This window comes from Sycon ciliatum, chromosome 4, assembly GCF_964019385.1.
Source record: "Sycon ciliatum chromosome 4, ocSycCili1.1, whole genome shotgun sequence".
NCBI lineage: Eukaryota > Metazoa > Porifera > Calcarea > Leucosolenida > Sycettidae > Sycon > Sycon ciliatum.
Window position 1 is genome coordinate 28,180,858 of NC_088646.1, and position 25,122 is coordinate 28,205,979.

Here is a 25,122-nt window from a genome sequence, read left to right on the forward strand (position 1 = left end):
CCCCGACTTCGGATCATAAAACAGCAGATCTACTGACTGATAGATGTATGAAGTAAAAACCAGGAAGACTACAAAACGTTCTGTGTGTTTTGTAGGGTTTACTAGTCTCAACTGACTTACTTTTTATAATCCCAAGCCGAATGCCTCACCTGCCATCCAGCCTGGATACACCTTATCGCAGAAGAGATTCTGAGAAAGAGAGAGAGAGAGAGAGAGAGACATCGCTATCGTCCACTTTGATCGCGGGTCACTTGCCCTGGCCTGCAGTTGGTGGTGAGTTCAGAGAGTCCACAAGAGACCAGTAGCAGCAAGGGTACTCTTGGTAGTAGCAAACACAGCTGGACGACTGTGTGAGGTTTTAGGACGTTTTTGGTGTTGTACCAATTTAGCCAGGGGTTCAAAGCAGCGGCGAGGGCTTTCACTTAATTTCCCACACTTTTTAGTGGCTCTTGAAGTAAAATATTTCGGTGCAAATGTTAATTAATTACAGTGGAGATTGGATATAACGACACTCATTCGGGAGAAGACAAGATGTCGCTATATTCGATCTGTCACTAAACCCGATCTTCACATTTTAGTATGCAATATGCATATCAAAATGACAGAAATGTATTGCAGATATGCATGTGCATAATAATGCATAATGGATTTCAGATGTGTATGTGCATGTGTCTTGCATGCATAGTTCAAGCCAAAAGTCATGCATAGCGACTGCACCACTCCACTGCGGCTACAATGACCAGCACGCGTGGAGTGCCGGAACCGGAGGTCCGGGCATGTGACACAGACATGTCCCATGCATGCCACTCCGCCTGGTACAAGAGGAAAGTCGTTATATTCGATGTATTTTCAGGTCTTCGGGCACCAAAAAGGTGTCAGTAAATTCGATCTGTCGTTATTTTCGATGTCGTTATACCCGATCTATAATGTACGGAATGGACTTGCTAAACGACTTGGGCAACAGAATTTTATTGCTAAACTCGATTTGTCGTTATATCCAAGGTCGTTATATCCAATCTCCACTGCATCTGAAGAAGAAAAAATTGTCTTGTACACATGTACTCTGGTATACTGTAAACCGTGAAATTATTGCGATGGTCTAATTTCTGCGAAATTCGCGACCGCGTGGAAATCGCGAAATTTAGACAGCGCGAAAAGGAGATCCATGAAAGGTTTAGCAAGAATGCCATTCTGCAATCGCAAAATTAAAACCTCGCAAACCTGTCCGGATTCTGAAAACGCGAACTAAAAACGCCGCGAAAATTTCACGCTTTACAGTACATATCTGTGCACGCGTGCCAAGACAAGAGTACACACACACAGACACACACACACCTTGACCTTGACCTTGATCTTGCCCATTGCGTACGCAATGATAGCGAATGTCGGAAAGTTCAAATGAGAACACGAGCGCAGAACTTGGCATGTCGTTTCAGGTCTCCTGGTCGACGAAACGGGCGTCCGCAGACACATAGAAGAGGATCAGGAGCGGGCCGTGGCGGTGGAGCGCTACTCGCAACTCGTCTCCAACCGGGACGATCTTGGCAACTTTCAAGCCAGGTGGTCACGCCGAGGTCCGCCAGATCAGTCGACGCCACATCTCGCCACCTCTTCTTCGGGCCGTGACGAGGACGAGGGGCAGGCAGCTCGCCGAACAGCAATAGCTTATACACACACACGCACACGCACACATACACACACCAGAACTTGAACCCCAGAGTGCGCAACTGTAATCCTGGTAATCGGCCTGTAGTCTGTGGCCTCCGTGTTTTCATGATCGCACTGGCTACCTTGCACACGCCATGATGCACAACCTGCAGTCACAGCTCCAAGCACCTAGGGAGTTGAGCTGGCTATCCATTGAGCTCTTCAACTGTGTATTTATACCAGGGAGTGTATTTATACCAGGGAGTGTAGTTATACCAGGGAGTGTAGTTATACCAGGGAGTGTAGTTATACCAGGGAGTGTAGTTATACCAGGGAGTTTAGTTATACCAGGGAGCGATGAAAACATGTAAACCATCCCCCCATTTGCCTTTTGTGTTTCCTATAGGACATAACCTTGTAACCAGTTGTTTGTTTGGAAACAACGCAAGGATGAGTTGGTATGGAGGTAAGTAGTATGTATGGTATTGCTTGTTGCCAAGAATTAGTGAAAACATTGTGCATTTTAGAATCTGTTTATACCTTATCTCTTTTCTCTCTAGCTCTCTACGCAACCATTTCTCTACTCTACTCTTTTCCTCTATTTTTTCCCCGGGTATTTGCCTGCTTCTCACCCAGTTCGACATTGTGCTTGTCACCCCAACAGAATGCTAAGCTGTGTGGCATGTTCAAGGCAATACTGTCATGATGGGTTGTGTCCAGCCCAGCTCAGCCCAGCACAACTTACCTGCATTTTGTGCAGCGGCGGCATGCCAACCACTGCATTCTGTCCACGGCCTTGTGTTGCTCCATTTTGATTGTTACCCGTGCGCCATGATTTCCTTCCCTTTCTTTCGCCCTTGTTCTCTGCAGCAATCGCAAACAGGGTTGCTTCAGCCTTACCCGGTGGTTACTTCAGTGGGAGCCACGGTACTGAGCCCAATGGTAGCCAGCATCCATCAGTTCACTATAATCATGGCCAGTACCCGGCACAACCTTACGGCGGCGGACGTCGAGACTATTCTGGAGCGCAATACGGGCCACCAACTGGCTACAACTATGGTCAGTATGGTGGCAAGGAATACAGTACTCGCTCAAGCAGATACGAGGGCACTAGTTCCCAGCCATCTCACCGCTACGAGCCCTACTCGCGATCGTCAGCGCCGGCCACCAACCAGCCGTACGACACGTCCGCTTATCGGCCTTACATGCAGGGTGGCTCCAGTGCCGGCCCGATGCGCACCGCGACAAAGACGAGCACAGCCTCCCATCGCCATGTCACTGTACATGCACCCCCACCTGCCAAGCAAAGCAAATCGAGCAGCAACACATCATCATCGTCGTCATCATCATCGACCAACGCGGCAAGTGCACAACCAACGAAGACAGCCAGTGCAGGAGTTAAACCGCCAGCAGCAACCGCCAGCAGCAGCAGCAACAGCATGGCAAATAGATCACCTGATGCAACCAGCTCATCAGGCAAGTCTGCGCAAGCAACTAACAAATCCAGTGCAGCACCACAGGCAACATCCACCGCCAGCAAACCATCCACTATTACCAGCACTTCGAATAAGCCGCCACCAGCAGCAGCAGTAGCAGCCGCGGGCACATCACACAAACCCCCACAAGCCCCTAGCTCATCCAGCGTGTCACCACAGGCAGCACCTGCAACAAGCAAGCCATCACCCACATCGACATCAACAGAAACTGTGGCAAAATCTACTACCGACACCAGTAGTGTATCAGCACTGTGCAAAACAGATAACCAGCCAACAATGGCAGACAAGGGAAGTGATTCAAAGAATCCCACTGCATCCACACATGCTGCAGCGGTCAGCTCTCCCCTCCTTATCGACTTGGTCACACCCGAAAAGACCTTGCCGAGTACATCCGCGTCCACCGCCGCTACACGTGCCGCCACGACAGTCAGTTCTGACGTCGACCTCATTACACCAGCCCAGGCCACTACTAGCCGCCAAGCCCTGGCCAAGAACTTTACCCAAGAGGTTGCTGTAAGTCGTACATTGTGTGCGTGCATGTCTGTTCACTGCTTTTAGTGTAGCTACCACCGGGACTCTGCTTAGAGCTTTCATCCCGGACTGACGTACAGCTTTAATAATAATTACTTGCACACAGATTGAACAGGATCTCTTCTTGCTGTGGAACACGCGATATATTCGTAGAATTTATGCAGAACCTATGGCTCACATGGGCCAATGGTGTGAAACCCTGATCGCAACAGGACACCTTGGGAGTGTTAAACTGTTAACTGAGCGCTGAATTTGTGAAATTTGTGATACTAGTACATGCACACTGATGCGACCGCTCTACGCTGTCATGCACGCTCCGGATTTACTAGCAAGCGAGTCCTGCGGTCTGCTTTCTGTCACGCCAACCCTGTATATGTAATGCTGCACCTTTTCTGTAGTTCTAGAGAAGAGATTATTTTATTGATAGGTTTGTTTGTCTTCACCTCATGGCCACATGAAAGCACACGCCCAATAAAATAGAGGTACACCGGGTAGGGTGACAAACCACCTTGGTAGGAAAATTATCCAACACCTTGGGCTGTCTACCTTGTACTGGTAGTTACTGCTAGTTGCTATGCCAATTTGTTCTGTGCATTGCTTGGCAACTTTTCCAGACTAAGAAGAGACTTCTGTTGCTCACACGATACAGCGCTGTGGGCACTGTAAAGTGGAAAACTTTCGCTAGAGGTTCTATTTTGCTAAGTTGTTTGCGACCTTCACACATTCGCGAGGATATGTCGCCGCAAACTGCTCTGCACAGTGATTGTGGACAATACAGTCACGATCCAACCGGAGGGATAAAATCGCGCAATTGTTCTCACCTTGAACCGGCGCAATTCTTGAAAACACGAAAAAATTGTACGCCCGAAAGTTCATCGCTTTACAGTGCCGATGGGAGCATTTTGTTTATGCCTGGTGTGTTGTGTGTGGTGCAGCTTGATGGGTGCAATACCTTCACCATCTTTAAAAGGTGTCACTTCTAAATGCTAGTCCTACATCTATAGCAGCTGTTTCTGGTGTCTGCGGGGTATATCAAGTACCGCGAGACCATTCCAGTTTGCTAAGAACAATATCCATCTAGTGTTGGTGTTAGTGCTCTGGAAGCGGAAACGTCATCAGCCATCCCAACGTTGTGCCAATACTTCCATAGTAGGTATTATAATAGTGGTGCCTCTGTTGGTGTTGCTGAGAGGGCCCACACATCTGCATATTGACAAGGTATAGCATAGCCCGTACTTGGACTGCCTAGAAGAATGTGTAGTCTTGTAACCAGAGTGGATATCTTCTGACCATTGTGGTGTTTGCTGTTCCTATTCCTTGCTGATTGATCCCCCCAGGCGACCAAGACACCAGCAGGTGGAATGCAGCTCGATTCGGCACGTCATCGTGTGGCCGCGGCCATGACGCCACTAGTTGGGAGAAACTTCATGGTTACGCCCGGCCAAGACTACTTCCTGACACCGGACACAGTGATGCAGCCCGCTCAGGCCTTCTCGAATTCGTCGTGAGTCTCCCGTGAATCTGATCACTTCTGCATTGCAGTAGCATGTGCATGCTTCTCTGTCTCCCCTCGTTGTTAGGTTATGTGTGCACTTGCACCCTATTCCTTCTTCTAATGTCTTGTTGCTCCCCCTCCCTCCCCCCCCCCCTTCCTCTCTTTATGCATTAGGTCACGGTTGTTTTGCGGCATATCACATCTTATCCTGAGTCTGTGTTATGTGCTCGCTGATTGCTTTTCAGTTTCTTCTATTACGACTCCGAGATAAAATTGAACGAGAGCAACACAGTGGAGTTCAAAGCAGCTGGTGGAGGGAAGAGTAGCAACTACTATCGCGACGTCTTTCCCGACGTAAGAATTTCCGTTAAATGTTGACCCTGCTGTTGGCCATTGCTGCTGTTGAAGTGAATTGCAACGGAGCACTTTGAACCCTCTCCTCTTGGTTTATTTCAAGGAGCCCTGCGCTCCGTCTATCATTTCTTCTGTGTTCTTGTGCAGCATGTCGACCGGTATGTGTCCGGGTTCTTGAACTCTCACAACGGCGGATGGCTGATGATGGGCGTATCAGACAACGGTCAGTGAAGGACTGGTGTCAGGCACCTGTCAGTGTGGAAATGTGCAGTGCACTGTATTGTCGCCTTGCCTATGGTGTACTTCTTCTTTTTTTTGAAGTACAGTAAACCTCCTCAATAACCACCTTGACTCTTTTGCTTGAGCTAACAACAGCTTGCAAATAGCGACACTATCTTCAGACCTAGCGGTCATTTGACTGCATATTTTTTGGCTTCTTGGCGTGTTGTTATTCAGGTCGTGTGTGCGGTACCTTTGCACCGCCACACGTACAGCGGCACATGGAGGACACGCTTCGCGATCGCCTCTTCTTCTTTCGGCCGCGGGTGTCCACTAAATACTACAAGTATGTAGCCGTGGTTGGCTATAAAAACCCTGCAATCGCCACGCAAAGTGGTCATTGGCTACCCCTGCCATGTATTGCTTGGAATAAAAAAATTTTTAAAAAATGTTCTTAAGAGTGCGACTTGCCACTACGTATATAGGATGTCTGTGTACAACTGTATACTGCCTAATGTTTGCCACGTATTAATGTTTGTGCTAATTTTGCGAGAAGAGCGGATATTCACCATCGTGAAATCAAACTTCAACAGTGGGTGTATGTGTGTGTGGCCACAGTGTTCTTTGAGAATTTGCCATCGTGAACTCGCTGGGTCTGAGAAATTGCGAAAATTTCGTGACGCGAATATTGGGCGGTTTACGGTACTTCGAGTACTAGTGTTCCTATTGTGTGCAAACTGCATGAGATCCCTGCTGTGCTTATATTTCTAGTATGCTGGTGACGGCATGTCATGAGGCGGAGAACACACTGCAATGAAAACATATACATCATGTATTGCTTCTAGTCTACAATGCCTTACTCTGGAGAGCTCTTGCCAATTTGGACCCTGCCTGTTTGCAATGAAATTTTGGAATCGTACAATGTAAATCATGGTTTGTTGATGCTAGCTTGGATAGTGCTTGGATAGTGCTCATGATTGTTGTGTGCTGTTTCTATTTTTCTTGTGTCGGTGCATCGCCAGTTTCTCCTTCAGGCCTGTCTATACACGGCACAACCGGCACATGCAAGATCTCTACGTGGCCATTATTGAAGTGCATCCGCTCAAAGCCAGCTCTGATGTAACCACCATCTTCGAGACGAAAGACCGCCGGGTATGTGTGTGTGCGCGCGCGTGTGTGTGTGTGCATAGGCATGTGCACGTGTGTGTGGTGTGGTGCGGTCTAGTGTGTTAACGTTGACATTACACAGGTCAGGCAGTTCTGTATGTTTGAGAGGTTTGCTGCAGGGCTCTCGGCCATTCAGTCTTAGAAAAAACTATGTTCTGTGCAGTGGTGCAAGGTGAGGCCATTGTGATCTTGTCTGAGCTGTGTACTTGGGACTCGCATGTCAGACTATCAGTAGTAGCAATGCGAGTCACATTGTAACCTAGGCTCTGCCTGCTTACTCTCGACTATTCTTAGGTATACAATCATGTACATGCACAGTGTTGCCGGGTGAAATCCAACCCCGGGACCTCAGCTTTACAAGCTCCTAGTGGCCGGATTTTACCTGGTGCCTGTTGTGTCAACAAACGCAAACACACGAGGTAGGGTTTGTGACTTATCTTTCAGAAGACAAAGAGAAAAGACTTCTTGTCCATAGCAAAGGACAGGCAGAAAACCGTGATGCATGTGTGTACTAGTATGCGTACACACGCGAGTGCAAAAGGGCAATGCGTACAACAGGCAGAACATATATGGATACACCACGCCCCTTCTGAGATAAAAGACATATTTATCTGATCAAAACAATCAAAAACAAAACACACAGCAGCAATGAAGTGCATAAGTAACAGCAACAGTCATAGGTCCGGCAGAAGAGCAGAAACAGAATGAGGACAAAGTCATCAGTCATAAGATTGTCCGCGTGTGGATATCACATTAAACGGGACATTCTGCTGCCGATGGCGATGACTGCGGCGTGGTGCAGGCTGTGCTGGGGCATGTACACCAGGGGCAATAGAGGCAACTGGTGTCTGGCCTTGTGCAGCGTCTGGAGCATAAACAGTAGGGACGGCTGCAGCTGGCGGGGGTGTAGGAGAGACTCTTGGTCGGAGGAAACGGCGGTTGCGCCAATAGATGCGGCCGCTTGGAAGTTTCACCAAGTAGTCCCGGTGCTGACCAATGGCTACGATTGAGCCATGAGCTGACCACAACTTGGTCCGGGGATGCTGGATGTCGACATGTGCTCCCAGAGACAGACGAGGAAGGGACCGAGCAGAGCGGTTGTAATGCTGCTGAGTCGACTCCAGGTAGTGTGATGAGCGCTGGTCAACTTCATTAGCGTGTGTTTGCCATGCAGGAGCAAAGCTGGAATGGTGGGCAAACACAAAAGACGACAGAGGCCGGCCGTAGAGAGCTTGGGCTGGACTCTGACCAGTGGCGTTCGGGGTATTCCTCCACTCAAGCAACGCACGTTGAAAGGAATCCACGTCGAGGTCGCCATTACTAGTGGTCTTGTGAATTAGCGACTTCATGGCTTTCACGGCATTCTCGGCAAGCCCATTCGACTGCGGATAATGGGGAGAGGATTTAGCATGACGGATGTGCCAGGTATCACAGAACTTAGCGAACACATGGGACTGGAACTGAGGGCCACCATCACTGGTAAGTACCTCGGGGACACCAATGTCAGGAAACCAGCGGCGAAGAGACCGAATGACGTCTGCAGAGGAGGCAGTGCGTCCGAGCTTGGCAACGCAGGGCCAGCTGGTTAGTCGGTCCACATACACTAGATACTGCAGGCCTTCACACTCAAACAGGTCGGCGCTGCAATGCTGGAATGGCAGATCTGGAGCACGATCGTCCACACGGAGTGGCTCCTTCGGTTGTGAGGCGCTGTGCAGGCGGCACTTGTCACAACTGCGGACAACATGCTCGATGTCGGCTGACAATCGTGGCCAGAATACAATCTGCCGGGCACGGGACTTCGTGCGCGTCAATCCTTGATGGGATGCGTGCAGATCAGACAAGACACGCTGCCGGAGAGCGACGGGAATCAAGAGACGGGGTCCTTGCATCACTAAACCACTGTCAATAGAGAGGTGCTCGTGACCATTCCAGTACGGCTGGAGTGACTCAGGCATGAGGGACCTCTTAGCAGGGAAACCAGACACGATGAACTGAACTAGGCACTGGTAGTCAGGGTCGGCCTGGGCGGCGGAGCGGAGCGCGTGGTACTTCAGGCCACCAGACGTATCAAGCGTGCACGCACGGATAGCAGCGCCCTGAGAGGCAGTACTCTCACCCAGTTCATCGTCAGGGCAGGGGTCGCTGACTGGATGGCGGGACAGAGCGTCAGGGAAAGCATGATCCGTGCCTTTCCGCCAGGTTGCGTGTAGCTGATAGGGCCGAAGTTTCAGGACGAGCCGCTGCAGCCGGGGATTCTCTATCTGATCCAAGTAGTAGGAGTTCAGAATAGGGATGAGCGGGCGGTGGTCGGTAATAACTTCGAACCGAGCACCGGAGAGATAGATCGAACACTTGCGTACTGCCCAGGTAACCGCAAGGCATTCAAGCTCAATGACGGCGTATCTCGTCTCTGCATCAGAGAGGAACCGGCTTCCACATTGGAGTATGCACCAGGTGTCGCCCTGCTGCTGCCACAAAACATAACCAAGTCCGTTCTTCACGGACGCATCAGTTTCTAACCGAAGCGGTCGGCCAGGCTGAAAGAACGACAATATCGGGGGAGAAGCCAGGGCAGCTTTGACGGCGTTAAACGCGTCAGTGTGTGCCGACTCCCACAGGAACACATTCGTGGACTTCAGCAACGGGCGAAGCGGGTCGCTGAGCTGTGCGATACGGGGCGAGAAATCACTACACTGATTGATTAGCCCGAAGAATGAGCGGACGTCAGTGCGATTAACGGGTACTGGGAAATCAGTGATGGCTGCCGTCTTGTCACTGTCAACGGTGTAACCATCCGTGTTGATGTGGTAGCCACAGTAGTCGACTTCTGGGACGCCGAAGACGAATTTCTTGGCGCTCAGGGTAATGCCGTGCTGACGGGCGCGGAGCAGAGCGTCACGAACGTGGGTGAAATGAGTCGTCAGTTCCGTATCGTACACAAGACCATCGTCAACCACTTTTACGAAGTTGGTGAGGCGATCAAACGCTGCGTCGGTACGGGAGTTGAATACATCACCAGCCGAGACAAGGCCCTGCGGGTTGCGAAGAAACTGGTACCGCCCCCACGGTGTGATAAAGGTGGTGAGCGGCTTGGCATCGTCGGACAGCGGGACTTGCCAATAGCCATGTCGGGCGTCGAGCTTCGTGAAGTAGCGGGCTTTGCCGATGGCTGCCACTGCGTCATGTGGTGTACGAGCAGGATGGGTGGGTCTGCGTACCTGATCATTCAGCTTTCGAAGGTCCACAGTCAGTCGCATCTCAGTTGTGCCCTTCTTCTCAACGAGAACGATCGGATGGCACCACGCAGAGGGTTCTGTGACTGGCTCGATAATGCGATCATCGACCATACTGTCCAGTTGGGACTTTATCTGATCCCGGTAGGCAAACGGTATGGTGCGAGCAGTGCGGACGCAGCTGGGTTCTGCACCTGGTTCCAACTGAATGTCCATGGGCGGACCATCCATTGGTGGAAGCTGTGAGCTGTCGAAAACGTCGGCAAACTCTTCCAGAAGCTGCTGTTGGAGCTGCCGGGCCGTGTTGGGTTCAGTACGGGCAGAACGGACAAACACGGAGGGCCAAGAAGCAGGCAACAGATTCAAGGCACAGAGGCTTTGGCGGGATAGCAGTGCCTCATCCAGGCCTTTGTACACGTGCAGTGTGGTGTCGTGTGTGACGGAATCGAGCGTCAAGGTCGCCTGGATCTTGCCAAGACTGGTCAAGGGTGCGCCATCAGCGGTGCGCACAACATCCTTGTCGGTAGGCAGATTCTCAATAAAGTCTCCGAGGAGCTCGAGGTGTGCAGGGCCAATAGCGTTGATGTCGCTGCCGGTGTCAGGAAGCCAGCGCAAACTGGTTGGCTTGTCGGCAGACACGAGCTGCGTGTTGACGGCTATGGTAGCCCCTTCACGGGAGGACGCGGCACGTTGCAGCTTCAGCTGACCGACAGTCCTCTTAGAAGCAGACGGACACATGGATAAGAAGTGACCGGTGCGTTGGCAGCCATTGCATTTGCGATCCGCAGCAGGGCAGGGTCGCTTGCTATGAGCGGTGCGGCCACAGTTGGGACACTTGTCCGGCGAGGGCTTGCTGCCAGACTTGGTATCCTTGGCTGCGGGTGCTCGAGCTTGCTTGGATGCCATTCCTTTCTGCTTCTTATAGCTGGAACGAACGGCACTCACGGACGCGTCTCCAGTGGCCTGACTGGGGATACGTGACGAGGTTTGACTGGCAGCCTCCTCGGCGCGGCATAGGTCGACGCAGGTTGCCAGGGTTAGATCCTTCATTGCCAGCAGCTTGTGTCGAACGTCATCCTGCAGGATGCCGGTAACAATGCGGTCTCGCAGAATTTCATCCGTGTTAGCCTGGAGCGACTGCTGGCATGTTTGACACATACGCCCTGAGCATGTCGAACAGACATCCAACCCGGAGAAGTTGCACGCATGAAACAACTCCCTCAGGGATGTGTACCACGCGTCGAACGTCTCTCCAGGTTGCTGGGCACGGCGGTAAAATTCAATCCTGTCCAGCAGGGGGTTGCGCTGGCGCCGGATGAACTTGCGTAGTTCAACCATGGCCTCCGGGACATCATGGGTGTTTGGCACCACAATCACACCTTCACGAACGAAACGTCGCAGGTCCTCATCCAAGGCCTGCCTAAACGCGGCCATCCTTGTCTCGCGGGGCTGCGCTGACAACAGCTGACACCGGGAGTAGTCCTCCCAGGCCTCGCTCCACGATACAAATTCAGCTAGATTCGCCGACGACAACAATATGGGCCGATCCACAGCGACGAGCTTGGTGGATGGAGCAGGAGCAGACGAAGCAGGTGCACTCGTGCTGCTTGATGATCCTTGCGACATTGACTGCAACAGAGTTTGGAGCTGCGCATCGCGCTGGGCAGATGCTTGCACTTGAGCTTGGATCAGCTGCACCAGTTGGTTGATGTCCGGCTGTGACTTAGCACCATCCGCCATGGCGAAATCACAACTATCGATATCGTACTACAAGGCTACGAAAAAATTCTAGAACTTCGAAACGGACAATTTTCGAAGCGAAACGAAAACGGGCAGAGAGCAACACTACAGGTGGGCTACTCTACAACTGCAATGGAACTACTAGTATACTAAGACTACAGGTAAAGTAAGACGTTCACTGCGCCATGTTGTGTCAACAAACGCAAACACACGAGGTAGGGTTTGTGACTTATCTTTCAGAAGACAAAGAGAAAAGACTTCTTGTCCATAGCAAAGGACAGGCAGAAAACCGTGATGCATGTGTGTACTAGTATGCGTACACACGCGAGTGCAAAAGGGCAATGCGTACAACAGGCAGAACATATATGGATACACCAGTGCCAATGCATACAAGTACAGTGTTGCCAGAAGTCTACCTCCCTGGATCTCGGCTTTACTTGCTATTGGGGATTGGATTTTATCTGGCACTACCGTAACAGAAGAGATAGTCTTGTGCCCAGTTCTCATAATTTATGTACATGACCTTACCACCATTCAAGTCCCCTGGCCAGCATGACAAGCTGAAGTGCAGGGTCTTCCCACTTGAAGGAGGCTTCTTTGTCGCCAGCTGCGTCTTCCACGCCTCCTTCATCCGTTACACATAGTTTCCAGGTTGAAGGTGTCTGCATGACGGTATGCGTGATCGTGTACCTTTCTCTCCCATCCACACAGGCTTATATGAAGTGTGATGGGTCCGTGCAGGAGCTGACGGTGCAAAAGATAGTGGAGCACGTTAAAGCATCGTACGATAAGGTATGCAAGTGTGTATATTCTCAGAGACGGCGTTGTTTTGCAAGTTTCATTCGGGAGAGTGATATTCACGAGTTCACAGTATACGTGTGCGTAGTGTTCGTTTGCATGCATGAATTCCGGTTCCTTGGGTTTTGAATAGGTAAATACGATAATTATGTCCGCGTGTATGACCAGGCATTGTGTCCTGGTGCGTTATAATTACTTATTAATAGAGAAATGGCTTGAAACACGAACACTCATATCTTCCATGTCGTGCCGTTCCTTGTGAATCTTCGTGTGTGTGTGTGTGTGCATCAGGTGCTGCGGGAGCGTTTAGCAAAGTAGTGGCATGTGTACTTGCACCACTACTCAATCGGGTAAGCTCCGAGTGGATTGTGTTCAGTTGATTTCAAGTCCTTTTGTTGCTATTTTCTTACCCAGCCCATCAGTATTGCGCTTGTACTGCTGTATCGCTACTTGTACACACAACTACCCATGGGTTCTTTGATCATTTCCGCTGACTGCTAGTAACCCGGGTGCTGACTTGCTCCGTAGCAAGGCTGTGATGTCTGCTGTTCCGTGAACGTGACACGGGCCGTGTTGGTGTGTGGCACATCACCAAGGATCGGTGCAGTCTCTTGAGTTCTGAACTAACTTGACTTGCGATAGGTACTGGGCATGCTGCAGTGCTCCACAAATCCAATCCCAAAACTCTCTTTCCAAGACGTTGATCCACATCCCATCGATATTTCTCTGTATTACCACCATCCACTGGATTCAGACCTAAACGCTCGCATCAGCGTGTTATTTTTAACGTTATTGCTCTTGCTTGTGTAGCATGTTATTGCTCTTGCTTGTGTAGCATGTTATTGCTCTTGTAATTTTATTAGTTGTTTAATTTTAAAAGTAGCTCTTGTCCTGCCGTGCTATCCTGTTTGTGTTGCATAGTGTGCATAAGTCCATCTTTCATCTGTTCTAATGCAAAACACTAACCTAACCCCCGCACCCACAGTAACACTGTACACCACCCCACACTGCACAATATAGCTTCGTTTCCACGCCTTGTGATCATTTAACCACATATTCATTTTCACTTTTTTTTGAAATGCTCTGGGGAAGATATTTCAAAATGTACTGTACTATAATTACTATAATTATGATTCTAAGAAAATGGGCATCTAAGCGAGACTGGTAGCAATCCATCTGGTTGCAGTGTATTCACAGCACGTTTAAAGCTGCTGAACCATTGAGATAAAGGCAATGCCTTTTCTACGCTGCAAGTTTACCCAGCTAGAAAAAAGGGTGGCAACCTGGCACGAAAGTAAAATGCATTGTCAGGAGTGCTTGCTCTATCAGAATAAGGAAATAAGCCCTATGAAATTTGCTCGTCCCAAGGGACCAAGCGTCACTAGTATTTCACCAAGTTGGAATTGAAATAAATAATGCGACAGCAGGGGAGAATGTCCTAAAGTTGCTACAGATACGTTGAGACGGATATCTCTCGTTGTCCTGAAGTTCTAGCCTCAGCCCAGGGTCTATATGTCACTTTCCGCCTCGTTGTTGAGATCAAATGGTGTGAACTTGACGCCCTGACCATCATAGAACTTGTTTTGGAACTCGACCCTGCAATGAACACATACATACCCATGTGAACTCAGATGATGAGCCAAGGGTCACACATGTGTGCACCCAGAACACCGGAAATGAACACACGCGCGTGTAAATATACAGACAGAGAACCAGATAGAGAGTCCGAGGAGAGAGATAGAGAAAGTCAGATAGCGAGAGTCAGATAGAAAGATTGAGACAGAGAGATTGAGACAGAAACAGAGATAGACAAAGGGTGGTCCTCTGCTACCAGTGGGCGGGTGTAGGTGGGTGACGGTTTAGAAGATGGTTAACTTTCAAACTCTCACTAGCGTCAAGTATCTTCATGCATGAAGAGAAGTACAGTACAGTGTACCAGGTATTTACATGATCTGTAGGACCGGGTACTGTAATTTCACAAATTTTCGGTATACTTTTATTTTCGGTGCGTCTGTTTCATACCTAAAATTTCAATACACCGAACAAACACTATCACACATAATCCAATAGGGAACTGCTTCTCTGTACCGAAAATTTCTGTTCACCTAACCTAGCCTGTTGCCCTCATACCGAAAATATTGAGCACCGAAAATTTCTGAAATTAGAGTACCCCATGATCTGTATGAGAACACGGATACTACTAGTGCTAGCAGTTATGGCAATTGTTGAATCAGTTGTTCGGATTTGCAGCATTGAGCGTCCTGAGGGGTTATAATCTTTTCTTGGTCGTGGCATTCCCTGACTGAGCACACTTCCATATCAATAGTGACGGTTCATTTTCGTCCGGAAATACCGGGTACCACATGGTCTGTATGAGAACACGAGAGACGTAGTGATGAACATGTGCCGTTCCTTACCAGTGCAGACGCAGTGCGTGCAGGAAAGCCGAGAGTCCCTCCATGATCAGGAGAATGTTGATCGTCAGAACTGGAGAAACAGCACAGCAAGGGAAGGAGAGCTTAATATCAGTGATGAACTGAAGAGAGATCATCACAAGGCAAGGATAGCTTTGTATTATTGATGCTACGCAATTGTTTCACCTAGCGGATGTGCTCACAGAGGGACGGACTCTCTTGCACACTTTCTTCGACGACAAAGGTAGTGCTGCAGCAGTACTGTACCGTGGAAATGTTCATGTCTTGTCCAAAGCACTCGTACTCTGGTACACTGTAGACCAATGCGTGTTTACCTCATGACAATGCAGTGAATGGTGCGGCACGCCATTGTGTGTGTGTGTAGTGCTCTTCTGAGTGTAAAGGCATTCCAAGCTAGCCTCCCAGGAATTGACTTGCAGGGGGATACGGACACGGTATTGCTCTACAACTGGTTAATTTATTTTTATTTATTAAACTCGATCTCGTAGCATGTGCACGCAGCGCTAATGTGGGGAGCAACCCCAGAGATGAGGGCGATACCCAGCCATGGCAAAAGGACAAGAGAAAAAAAAGAAAAGAGTAATACTCTGCTGCTTGTGGTCCTCAAGAAATGAGCGGACAGTGGAGCAGCGACGTACCTGCCCAGATGGCGAACACGACGAAGATGGCGACGATCTGAAGCGGGCTGGTCATCGCGTTCAGACCAATGCGAAACATCATAGCCCACAAGACTTCAGACAGCTCTGCTCGCACAGGAGAAGAGAGGAAGGCAATCAGAACGAAACACATCTGACCAGGGAACTATGTGTCAGCACAGGGACAGTGGTGCAGCTAGTTACATCATTCCAGTACTTTCTGTTTCAGTAGCATACTGCGCTTTTGGAGATTGAGTTCGCACTATACATGTATCTTCAATGGCATGGTACCAGGTTGACGATCTACGTGTATTTCGTGATGCTGGGTCAGTAAATCAAACAAAACAGACAAGTCTGTTAGTAGTACATCGTTCTATTGTGAAAATGACGCAATATGGGTTACGATTCAGAAAGGTTCTGACATTTTGACAGAAGAGTGTCTATGATAAAGTTACTGGTGGTCATTGACTCTCTGGCTTACCAGCGTGAGCCAAGCTCAGAGCCCAGAGACGCAGGTAAGACGCTGTGTTGGAGATGCAGCCCAGGCAGAACTCGATCGTGTGGATACCCTGGTGTACAAGGATGTCACCAATATTGAACTGGACAGAGGAGAAACACGGAAACACGGCTCACAAAATATCGACAGAGTTGCTGTGAAGACTGTGCCTGCTCAACACGGAAGCACCATAGTTACATTGTCAATGCCGCCCATCTTTGCTATCTGCTGTAATGTGCAGTGCCTGGCATGTTCAAGCTGGCATGCATGCCTGTGCTTCTCAGTGATGTGGCCTAAACAAGGAGATTGCTATGCATATACGCTACTGGGCATCGTCACAGCATATCAGTTGTTAATATTGGAACATGTTTTGTGCAAGTTGTCCTGCAGTAGCTTGGCGACCAGCACACCAATCAGTTCAATACAAGTACTACCACTTACCTCTTCCTCATCTCCGTGACCACCTGCGGCTGACTCTGGCTCATCAGACCTGCCATTCTCCAGGCCCATGACCGCTGCAGAGGCATCGCGGTCGTCTTCGTCTTCGTTGACAACCAGATGCTCCGTGTCATCGCCTGTTGGCCGGATCACTGCCGTTGCCAGCATTCCGTAGCGCTTCTGCGGGGACAATGATCACAACATGGCACATGCAGCGTGGCTCGGTGTGTGACGTAGTGTGACTGTGCACTTTGAGTACTGTCGAGACTCGCCAGCGTAGAGCTGCTGCTCTGGCTACCCTGCACTGTGGCGGCACGGAGACGTCGCAGGTGAGGTGGCATGACAGTGCAGACTTCACCACTGCGTTGCCCACGGCTACCTTTGCTTGCTACTTCTATCCTTGCTCGATATACTTCATTCTATACGTGTGTGACGTTGTGTCATAATATTACTTCATGAAACCATGAAACCTGCCCTCTGAGAGTGCCTTCTGGACTGTTTAGCCAGAGTAGCTAACATTGGTCTTGTATTTGTGCGCAGCTTGTTTTCTTGCTATCATCATTCACTCTATTCCCATCACAATTCAGTACTATCGCACACACAGGTATGGCAGAAAATCATCTACAAGCACAGGGGCGTAGCAGCCAGTACGGCTTTTCCCGGACCACTTTTTCGCCCAGAAGAGCTCAGAGTGCAGGATTTTGCACCCTAATTTCAAAATTTTCCGCGGGAGAACCCCCCCCCCCCCACCGGACCACCTCCAACGGCGGTGCTACGCGCCTGAGTACTTACGGATTTCTTGTTGCGCATGTAAAGGATGATGGGCTTCATCATCAGCATCCATGGCACGCACAGTACGGCTATCACCACCAAGATCGACTGGATTCCGGCCTACATTGTAGTTTGACACACAGAGCAGTTGAACACAGGCGGTGAGTGCCGTGCGAATCAGTGGCCATCGTACGGCGGGTTACACACGTCTCATTGTGCTGTTCAGCCGCCCTGAGACCTGAGAGTGCCTGCTGCAGTCGCCCGAGGGCCAAGTGAGTGCTATGCATGGAAGCGTAATTCCTTTTCGCACAGCAAGGCTCAAGCGGGGCTGGTGTAATCTTGTCTCTTACCTGTCCAGCAAAGAATTCGTTTTCCTTCTCGACATTTCCGAACGACAGGAACATGTTGATAAGCGTGATGAGCAGACTGGGTGGCTGTAAACATACATCCCATACATGCCATACACACATAATCATCACATAATCACATAATGCCAAACACACATAATCATCACCAGCAGAAATTGAGTCCGACTGGCCAACGGAATAGATACAGTCATCATGTACGCATGCAAACATACAAACATGGACACCAGGACTGGGTGTTAGTACCCGGGACTGGGTGTTAGTACCCGGGCACTGTGACACTGTACCAGCAGTACCTGAAGATCACTTAAAAACTACAATTACATGCAAATGCACGCACATACCTGCCCCCCCCCCCCACACACACACGCACACATAATAATTATATAGTCAACACAAAGGATATTGTGCATACAGCGGAATGCTCTCCGCCAACTTACCCCGGCCATCCCTGCATTGAAAGTCGTGTCCACTAAGATCCACTTGAAGAAGATCATGAAGGTCAGATAACCGAATATGCCACCCAAGAACAGAACCTGCATGGACAATCATGAGAGGAGGGAGTGTGAATGACACTGAATGTGTGCATGCATGTAGTAAGCTAGGAACACCTGCCTTTTGCGACCACCTGTCTTTAGTGACCACCTGTGTTTAGAGACCAGTCATCTCAGACCCTGCACCAGCAGCACACATTCAGTCCTCTCTAGACACACCACCCTGCTTTTCTGTGCATCATGCCTAACCACGCTACATTTGCCTGCGGGTTTGTAACATGTAGTTCACTCTTGCTCTTCATTCCTCAACAGAGCCGGTGTCTTATTGCTGCTGGCTGGGCGGCAGCATTTTTCTTTCCCACCCTCCAGCGCTTGCTTGTTTGGAGTTGCAACATGGTTTTCAGGAAGACTAGGGTTCTATCCAATGGTAGGTGCCCTACTCTGATAGCGCATCACCCTGCTCAAATTTCGATTTTTGTGGTTTTCAGTTCACAGAACGAAAATGCGGCCTCAACTCGATCGTTCCGGGTGCTTGCTACACCCGTACGTTTCATTTTGTGTGACAAGGCAATAGTGGAACATGGCAAAAAAATGGGCAAACTGTTTTTCCTGCCCCCCCCCCCCCCACCATTTTTCCTGGCTAGAACCCTGGAAGGCTGCAATGTCATGCCATGTCTGTACGAGATGGTGTCGGTACTGGTCCAAACGTTGTATCAATACTGCCTACTCGGCTTACCTCGGGTACGAACTGTGCGTAGATGTTCACCTTGCGGTTGAAGTGACTAAGAAACACAGCAACATACCAGCGCAAACAAACCGTTCATGTTCACTCTAACCGTCTACCAGGCACATAGCACACCCGTTAGCACCGTCTGTTCCAGCCAGCTGATGTTGCTCTAGCCAGTATTGTACACAGGCATACTATTGACAACTACATGTACCAGCATTCACCTCATTATCCACAATTTGTTTCATGCCTAATCCATGATCTAGTTACAACTAGTTGTGAGTGTGTGCAACAGTGCAGTAGATTGTAAGGTCATGCAGTCCAAACGTGTACAGTGTTATGCACGGTGCTTCATTGTGCGAGGAGAGCAAGAAATCGAGAGACAACACAAGACAGCGAGAGGCAACGCAGAAGGGAGACAGGCACATGGCAGTAGCGAAGCAAATAAGAGAGGATTGTACATTGTATGTCGCACTTACAGATGGTTGAAGACACCTAGGATAACACCAAACATCATCTGCCCCACTCCCATCACCACGGACAGCTTCATCTTGAACGAGTTGGTGAACGTCAGCTTGTTGCTGGCCAATTGCCAAATCTGCATAGCATAGGTACAGCAACATACCATAGCCACAGCAACATGGCAGAGCGGGGGGCAGGCTCACTGCACCAGTGGTTACCATTTCCTATAAGCCCATTCAAAATTAACACAACACGTTTGACGGAATTCAAAGGATGGTCTTTCACAATTTGATGTTTTGCCTCTGATGTGGAAGTTGTGGATTTTGTTCGATTATACAAAGCGGTGAGCAATGAGAAAGAAAGGGAGGTGATTGCAGAGCTAAAAGTGATCCAGAAGCAGCAAGACAATGGGCGTGGTGTTGGAGAGTGAACAGAACTCAAGGTTCATTGTCGTATCAAAAGCTGTAGAAAATCATGCATCGCACTTTGCTACAAGTGCAGATTCTGAAGACGGCATTTTTGATTTTATAAGCCAATACAAGGGATGGAGCTGAAAACGCTGAAGACAGGTTGCACATAGGGACCTGAAGACTTGTTGGGCATTCTTTGGTCACACGACTTACCGGATCTAAGCCAAACGGGTAAGGATTGTGTTTGTCGAAGTCAGTATCCACAGACAGGTCTACCGTCTCTTCTGTTTTCTCGGTGATCCTAACAAAACGCAAAGCACAAAGTTGCAAGAAGCAGATCTATGAGTATCTTGACGGTACTATTGTGTGTGTGTGTGTGTAATCATCTTCAGTCCTATGAAGCCGAAAGTGTGTGTCGGCTGAAGATTATAGACATGTCCAGCACAATGCCCACACCCTAGACAGTATGACCCGCTCTTGTCCTTGAGCTGTGTGTAGAGGAAGCTTACATACCCCACCCCTCTCAGCATACTCACTTGAGCTGTGTGTAGAGGAAGCGTACATACCCCACCCCTCTCAGCATACTCACTCTTCGTTGATATGCCACGATGAGCCGAAGACGTTGAACGATTTGGAGAAGCAGTCGTTGTAGATGATGCCAGTGTAGATGGAGAATGCGCCCATGAGCAGAATGATGTAGCGGCCACCGAAGAATGTGCCTGTGATCTGCAGTGGTGGTACAGAAGCCAGCAAAGATCAACATGTGAGCTTCTCAAAGGAGTACAGTGCATTTCCATTTGTGATTATTTATGTCCTAGCGTTGGATTACATGAATAGTCGGCCGCACCTGTCCTGCATGCTAGTACACCAAAAGTCTATCCCTACATGCGGCGTGCAGTACAGAGAATGGTCATCATGAGTGCCGTGCTGGACGGACTGTTTGTCTCACCTCTCCGCCCTTCATGTGCGCCAGCTTCTTCTCGTTCACCACCAGGTAGAGAGCAAAGAGGGCCATGAGGAGGCCATGGCCGCAGTCACCGAACATGACAGCGAAGAGGAACGGGAACGTGATGATGGTATACGGAGCTGTGCACCAGCCAAACAACATACCAACAATTGACCAGGTTAGGAAAGGGAACACTCTGCTGTTGTGCTGTCCACCGACTGCATGCATGGCTACTGCTCATGGGGGAGCTGCATTTGCATTCTGGTCATTGGCTGTGGGGATGCGGAAAGGTCAGTATAACCGACTCGTATGTGGAAATTATATTTTGCTGAGGATTTACTGCTCAATAGTCAATTCACATGCATGCTTGCGGTGGATCCTTCCAGATCAGCCAGGCCGCGCACGCACCACATGCGTTGTCCTTCCCTCGCAGTCAGTGATTGACAGCAACAGCTAACGTTATGTACCCGGCACTTACTCGGGTTGACCTCGCGATAGGTGGCAACGCCGTACGCGTCCACAATGTTCTGGAAGGCGGCCGTGAACTTGTTGACTTTGTTGTACGTGGGCGGTTTCAGCTTGGTCTCCATGCGATTCAAGATGGACGGCACCTGGGAGCTGCTCTTTCTCTGCAGAAGTAGGGGAGAAAGTGATGTCACAATGAAGTCATGAAGTCATGTGACATTGCAAAATCATGCATAGGATAGTCTTGAACAGCAAAGCTAGTACCTATTTTAAAATTAGTCTCCATAATTGTGCGTCGTTTCAAAGTTAGAACTTCGGCCAGGTTTTGCACAATTTGGCCGGGTTTGCTGTACATCCAGCAATAGCATGATCACTTACATTCACTGCCGCAGTTTCACTCAAAGACAGAAATGATGTGCTGTCATCGGGCGGATGCATGCTATAATGTTGTTCTCTTGCTTTATTCCAAACAACAACTAACTCGGAGCTCCGGAAAGCTCTGTAACATTTATGCCAACAGAATGTAATGGTGTGCGTGCATGGCTACAGTGTTGGTGTGTACCGACTGTCAGCACAGGCGTGGGAAGCGGCATATATAAATGGATAGGAGTACAAACAGTGCTGCGTGTATACAGTCATGTGTGTGGCAGTCCACACATGTGTGGTCAGTGGAGTGCCTGTAGCCTCACCAGCACTGCTACTATCCTTGACTGTGGCGACCACCATTCAATGTCTCGTCCTCCTCTAACCGTACCCCAACTCTCTCTCTCTCTCTCAGCTCTCTTTTTATCTGTCTTTTCTTACTCTTTTTTCTTTGTCAGCTTTCCTGGTGGTTATGTGCTTTTCAAGTAAATAAAAAATGTATATGTGAACACTACACATGTGTAGCACGGAAGATATGCAAAATTCTTGCATGAAATATGTGTGCCGAACAGCAAGGCATACTGATGCACGTGAGCCAGTAGAATCGATGCAGTACGGCCACTCTAACACTCACCTGACCACGTTGCAGTGCTGCCTGGATCTCGTCCAGCTGATCGACGGGGCACCAGCACTCGGCGATGAGACACTTGGAGGTCAGGTCTACATTGCACATGTTCATGGTGTGGTAGATACCCTTGCTCTTGTGTGCCTGTTCACGCACGCACCCACACACCCACACACACACACACACACACACACACACACACACACACACACACACACACACACACACACACACACACACACACACACACACACACATACACACACACACACACACATACACACACACATACACACATACACACATACATACATGCATGCATGCACACACACACACACATACACAGAGACATACACACAGGCATACACACAGGCATACACACACGCACGCACATACATACACACACGCACACACACACAGACATACACACATGCATGCACACACACGCACACAGACACAGACATACACACATACGCGCACACACACGCGCGCGCGCACACACACACACACACATGTCTCATTGCAAATATCATGAGTAAGACCAACACAGCTCGTGAAAACCGTTGCATCGCGGGCACTGCAACCAGTTGCCCCACTGGGTCGGGCACTCAACGTCCGCTGGATCATTGCCATGCTGTAAAGTTGCTCAATACATGGGGCACGCCCAAATTGCACAAATGTACTACACTGACACTATATGTGTACTACTATGTAATACATGCACACTATCAATAATTTGCTGTGTTGCTAAGCGTGTGAAGAGAGCTATCAGTGCAGAAACCTGAGAGCGAAATCAATCACCGAGTTGATAGTGCAATACTGCGGCAACATCGTGCCCTGCCCATGCATTCTCTCCTGCCCAAATCCAAAAATCGTCATGCCATCATCTAATTGCTGTAGCATAATGCTGTCGCAAGTGCCTGGCGTGAAGGTGTACCACAGCTGAACAGTTAGTATTCCATGCAGCTGACTACATTGTACGGGCCGCCTCACCACAACAATCCACTCCTCCAGGTGCTGCGCAATGCCCTGCAGCAGGAGCAAGCGGTGGTCCGTGGTCTGGGCCAGCACGGAGGTCAGGTCTTCGATACGCGCCCGGACGCTGGCCAGCATCTCGCGGCGCTCCGCCTGTTTGTCCGCAATGGGATACAGGGTGGCACGGAAACTAAACAGGCAACACAACAAGACCAGTTGTAAGTTCTCGTAAAACATCAACAGTTTGGCTACTGGGTGAACAGTGTAATGGCAGGTATAATAAACTAAATCCACATACAAGTCACGCAGACACATTGTGAAGAGGAGCTGAAAATGGTGGAGTTCACCTACGCTGTATTCGAAGTCTCATTAATGACCATTTGCGCCAATATCCACATAGAATGTATTGCTGATCATTCACTGTGCGCCTTTTATCAGTGAAATTTGGGTTGTCTTTTTTATTTGCTTTGGCTTTCAGTTCATGGCTTCATGCCGCTGGTTTTGTAAATAAACCCGTTCTGAAATAACAGTGTCCGTGTATCTTGTCCAGGTATCTTATAACCAGTTGCTCATGCATTTCAGAAGCAAGCGGCTGACACAAACTGTCCAAAGCCCTTACCCGTCGCAGATCTTGCGGACACGCGACGCCAGCTGTTGACCTTGCATAAAGATGATGAACACATTCTTGCGCAGTTCATCTCGCTGCACAGAGGATGCACGGAGAATGGGAGCAATTGCATGCATGCACTATGGTCAACAGAATGTCTACTAGACTACAACCCGACGGTACCAATAAAGCAATGGTTTGATTCACGGAGTCAGACGATGAGGAACAGAAATCCAGGAAAGAGACCTTCTCTGTGGCTGGTGAACCAGTACAACAAACATCCAACCTCATCTGTATTAGGCTACCTGGCAACAGAAACAGCAGTATCATGCACAGCAGGGTTCCAGCCAAGGGGGGGGGGGGGGGGTAGGGGGCGCAGCGCCCCCCCCCCCCCCTACTCATTTGTCGATTTTTGTGTTTTTCACTGTCATTCAATGAAAATGCAGTCGATAGTCACTACTAGAGGGTTCATAAAGACACATTTGTCTGGGGTGAAGTCGGGGGTTCGCCCTGTACGTTGCATTTTGCATGGCAAGACACTTTTGGAAAATGGAAAAATGGGACACGAGGGTAACTGTTTCCCATGCCCCCCCCCCTACTATTTTGACCTGGCTAGAACCCTGCACAGTATACATTTCCTTTTCTTGTTCTGGCAGGGAGAAGTAGAATATTTAGTTACTGGTAGATGCAAAGTCTCACTCCACATCATCATCATCATTGGAAGAAAGCCATGCAGTAGTTGGAGATATCCAACATCCTCAGTCTTCCGGCACTCACTGTGGTTGGGTCTTCCATGGGCTCCTCAATCTCGGCTTGTCGAATGAACACATTGCCTCGGCAAGCGCGCCAGAGCAGGCGCTCAAATGATGGTATCCTTTCCCGGTTGATAACGCCAGCAACAGACCTGCCAACAAGCGAAACAAAAATGTCACACGAAATCAGGTGGACCTGCCCCACGTGATAGTAGTGACTGATTTGATCAATCGAGATGCTTACAAAGTGCACTGCCCGCTCATGCACAGTCATATCATTATTCATGTGCGCAGATGTAAAAAATGTGTGTATCAAAGCAGTGGTGCACCTATAAAAATAGCTGTGTGGGTTTCAAGAATATTTACACACTGTATGTACAGTAGCGCTCACCGAAATCCGACCCAAAGTACATATTCGGCGCCCTCGACTAGCACGCCCTTGACGCCCTGGAAGTGGCACGAATGCGGCTGGA

At 49.3% G+C, this 25,122-nt stretch overlaps 2 protein-coding genes across 3 annotated transcripts in view; one reads left to right on the plus strand and one right to left on the minus strand.

The window, feature by feature from the left end:
* LOC135815449 (mucin-5AC-like) lies at positions 1–13,790 on the plus strand. The gene is made up of 10 exons (XM_065328744.1): positions 1–273; positions 2,054–2,113; positions 2,518–3,656; positions 5,012–5,178; positions 5,415–5,523; positions 5,671–5,746; positions 5,980–6,088; positions 6,765–6,894; positions 12,597–12,677; positions 12,975–13,790. Exons 1-10 carry the CDS (start codon positions 141–143, stop codon positions 12,999–13,001), a joined length of 2,031 nt encoding a protein of 676 aa, XP_065184816.1. The 5' UTR covers positions 1–140; the 3' UTR covers positions 13,002–13,790.
* LOC135815448 (V-type proton ATPase 116 kDa subunit a 1-like) overlaps positions 13,705–25,122 on the minus strand; it is a 16,615-nt gene continuing 5,197 nt past the window's right edge. For both annotated transcript variants that reach the window (XM_065328743.1, XM_065328742.1), the window contains exons 8-25: positions 24,675–24,801; positions 23,910–23,992; positions 23,309–23,480; positions 22,325–22,459; positions 21,341–21,491; positions 20,866–21,002; positions 20,506–20,642; positions 20,130–20,217; positions 19,524–19,642; positions 19,054–19,099; positions 18,264–18,359; positions 17,809–17,892; positions 17,480–17,578; positions 16,691–16,867; positions 16,235–16,352; positions 15,757–15,861; positions 15,101–15,170; positions 13,705–14,279 (exon numbers count right to left, since the gene is read on the minus strand). In XM_065328743.1, the coding sequence (XP_065184815.1) occupies positions 14,192–14,279; positions 15,101–15,170; positions 15,757–15,861; positions 16,235–16,352; positions 16,691–16,867; positions 17,480–17,578; positions 17,809–17,892; positions 18,264–18,359; positions 19,054–19,099; positions 19,524–19,642; positions 20,130–20,217; positions 20,506–20,642; positions 20,866–21,002; positions 21,341–21,491; positions 22,325–22,459; positions 23,309–23,480; positions 23,910–23,992; positions 24,675–24,801 (2,032 nt within the window). In that variant the 3' untranslated portion in view covers positions 13,705–14,191. The remainder of the gene's footprint in view (positions 14,280–15,100; positions 15,171–15,756; positions 15,862–16,234; positions 16,353–16,690; positions 16,868–17,479; positions 17,579–17,808; positions 17,893–18,263; positions 18,360–19,053; positions 19,100–19,523; positions 19,643–20,129; positions 20,218–20,505; positions 20,643–20,865; positions 21,003–21,340; positions 21,492–22,324; positions 22,460–23,308; positions 23,481–23,909; positions 23,993–24,674; positions 24,802–25,122) is intronic.

What these genes read in the sequence shown, in the direction of transcription:
- LOC135815449 (XM_065328744.1), top strand. Translation starts at nt 141, where the DNA reads ATGCCTCACCTGCCATCCAGCCTGGATACACCTTATCGCAGAAGAGAT. An exon ending in CAGGCCTTCTCGAATTCGTC is followed by an intron (nt 5,179 to 5,414) that starts GTGAGTCTCCCG and finishes ATTGCTTTTCAG; the next exon opens with TTTCTTCTATTACGACTCCG. An exon ending in GTGTCCACTAAATACTACAA is followed by an intron (nt 6,089 to 6,764) that starts GTATGTAGCCGT and finishes GTGCATCGCCAG; the next exon opens with TTTCTCCTTCAGGCCTGTCT.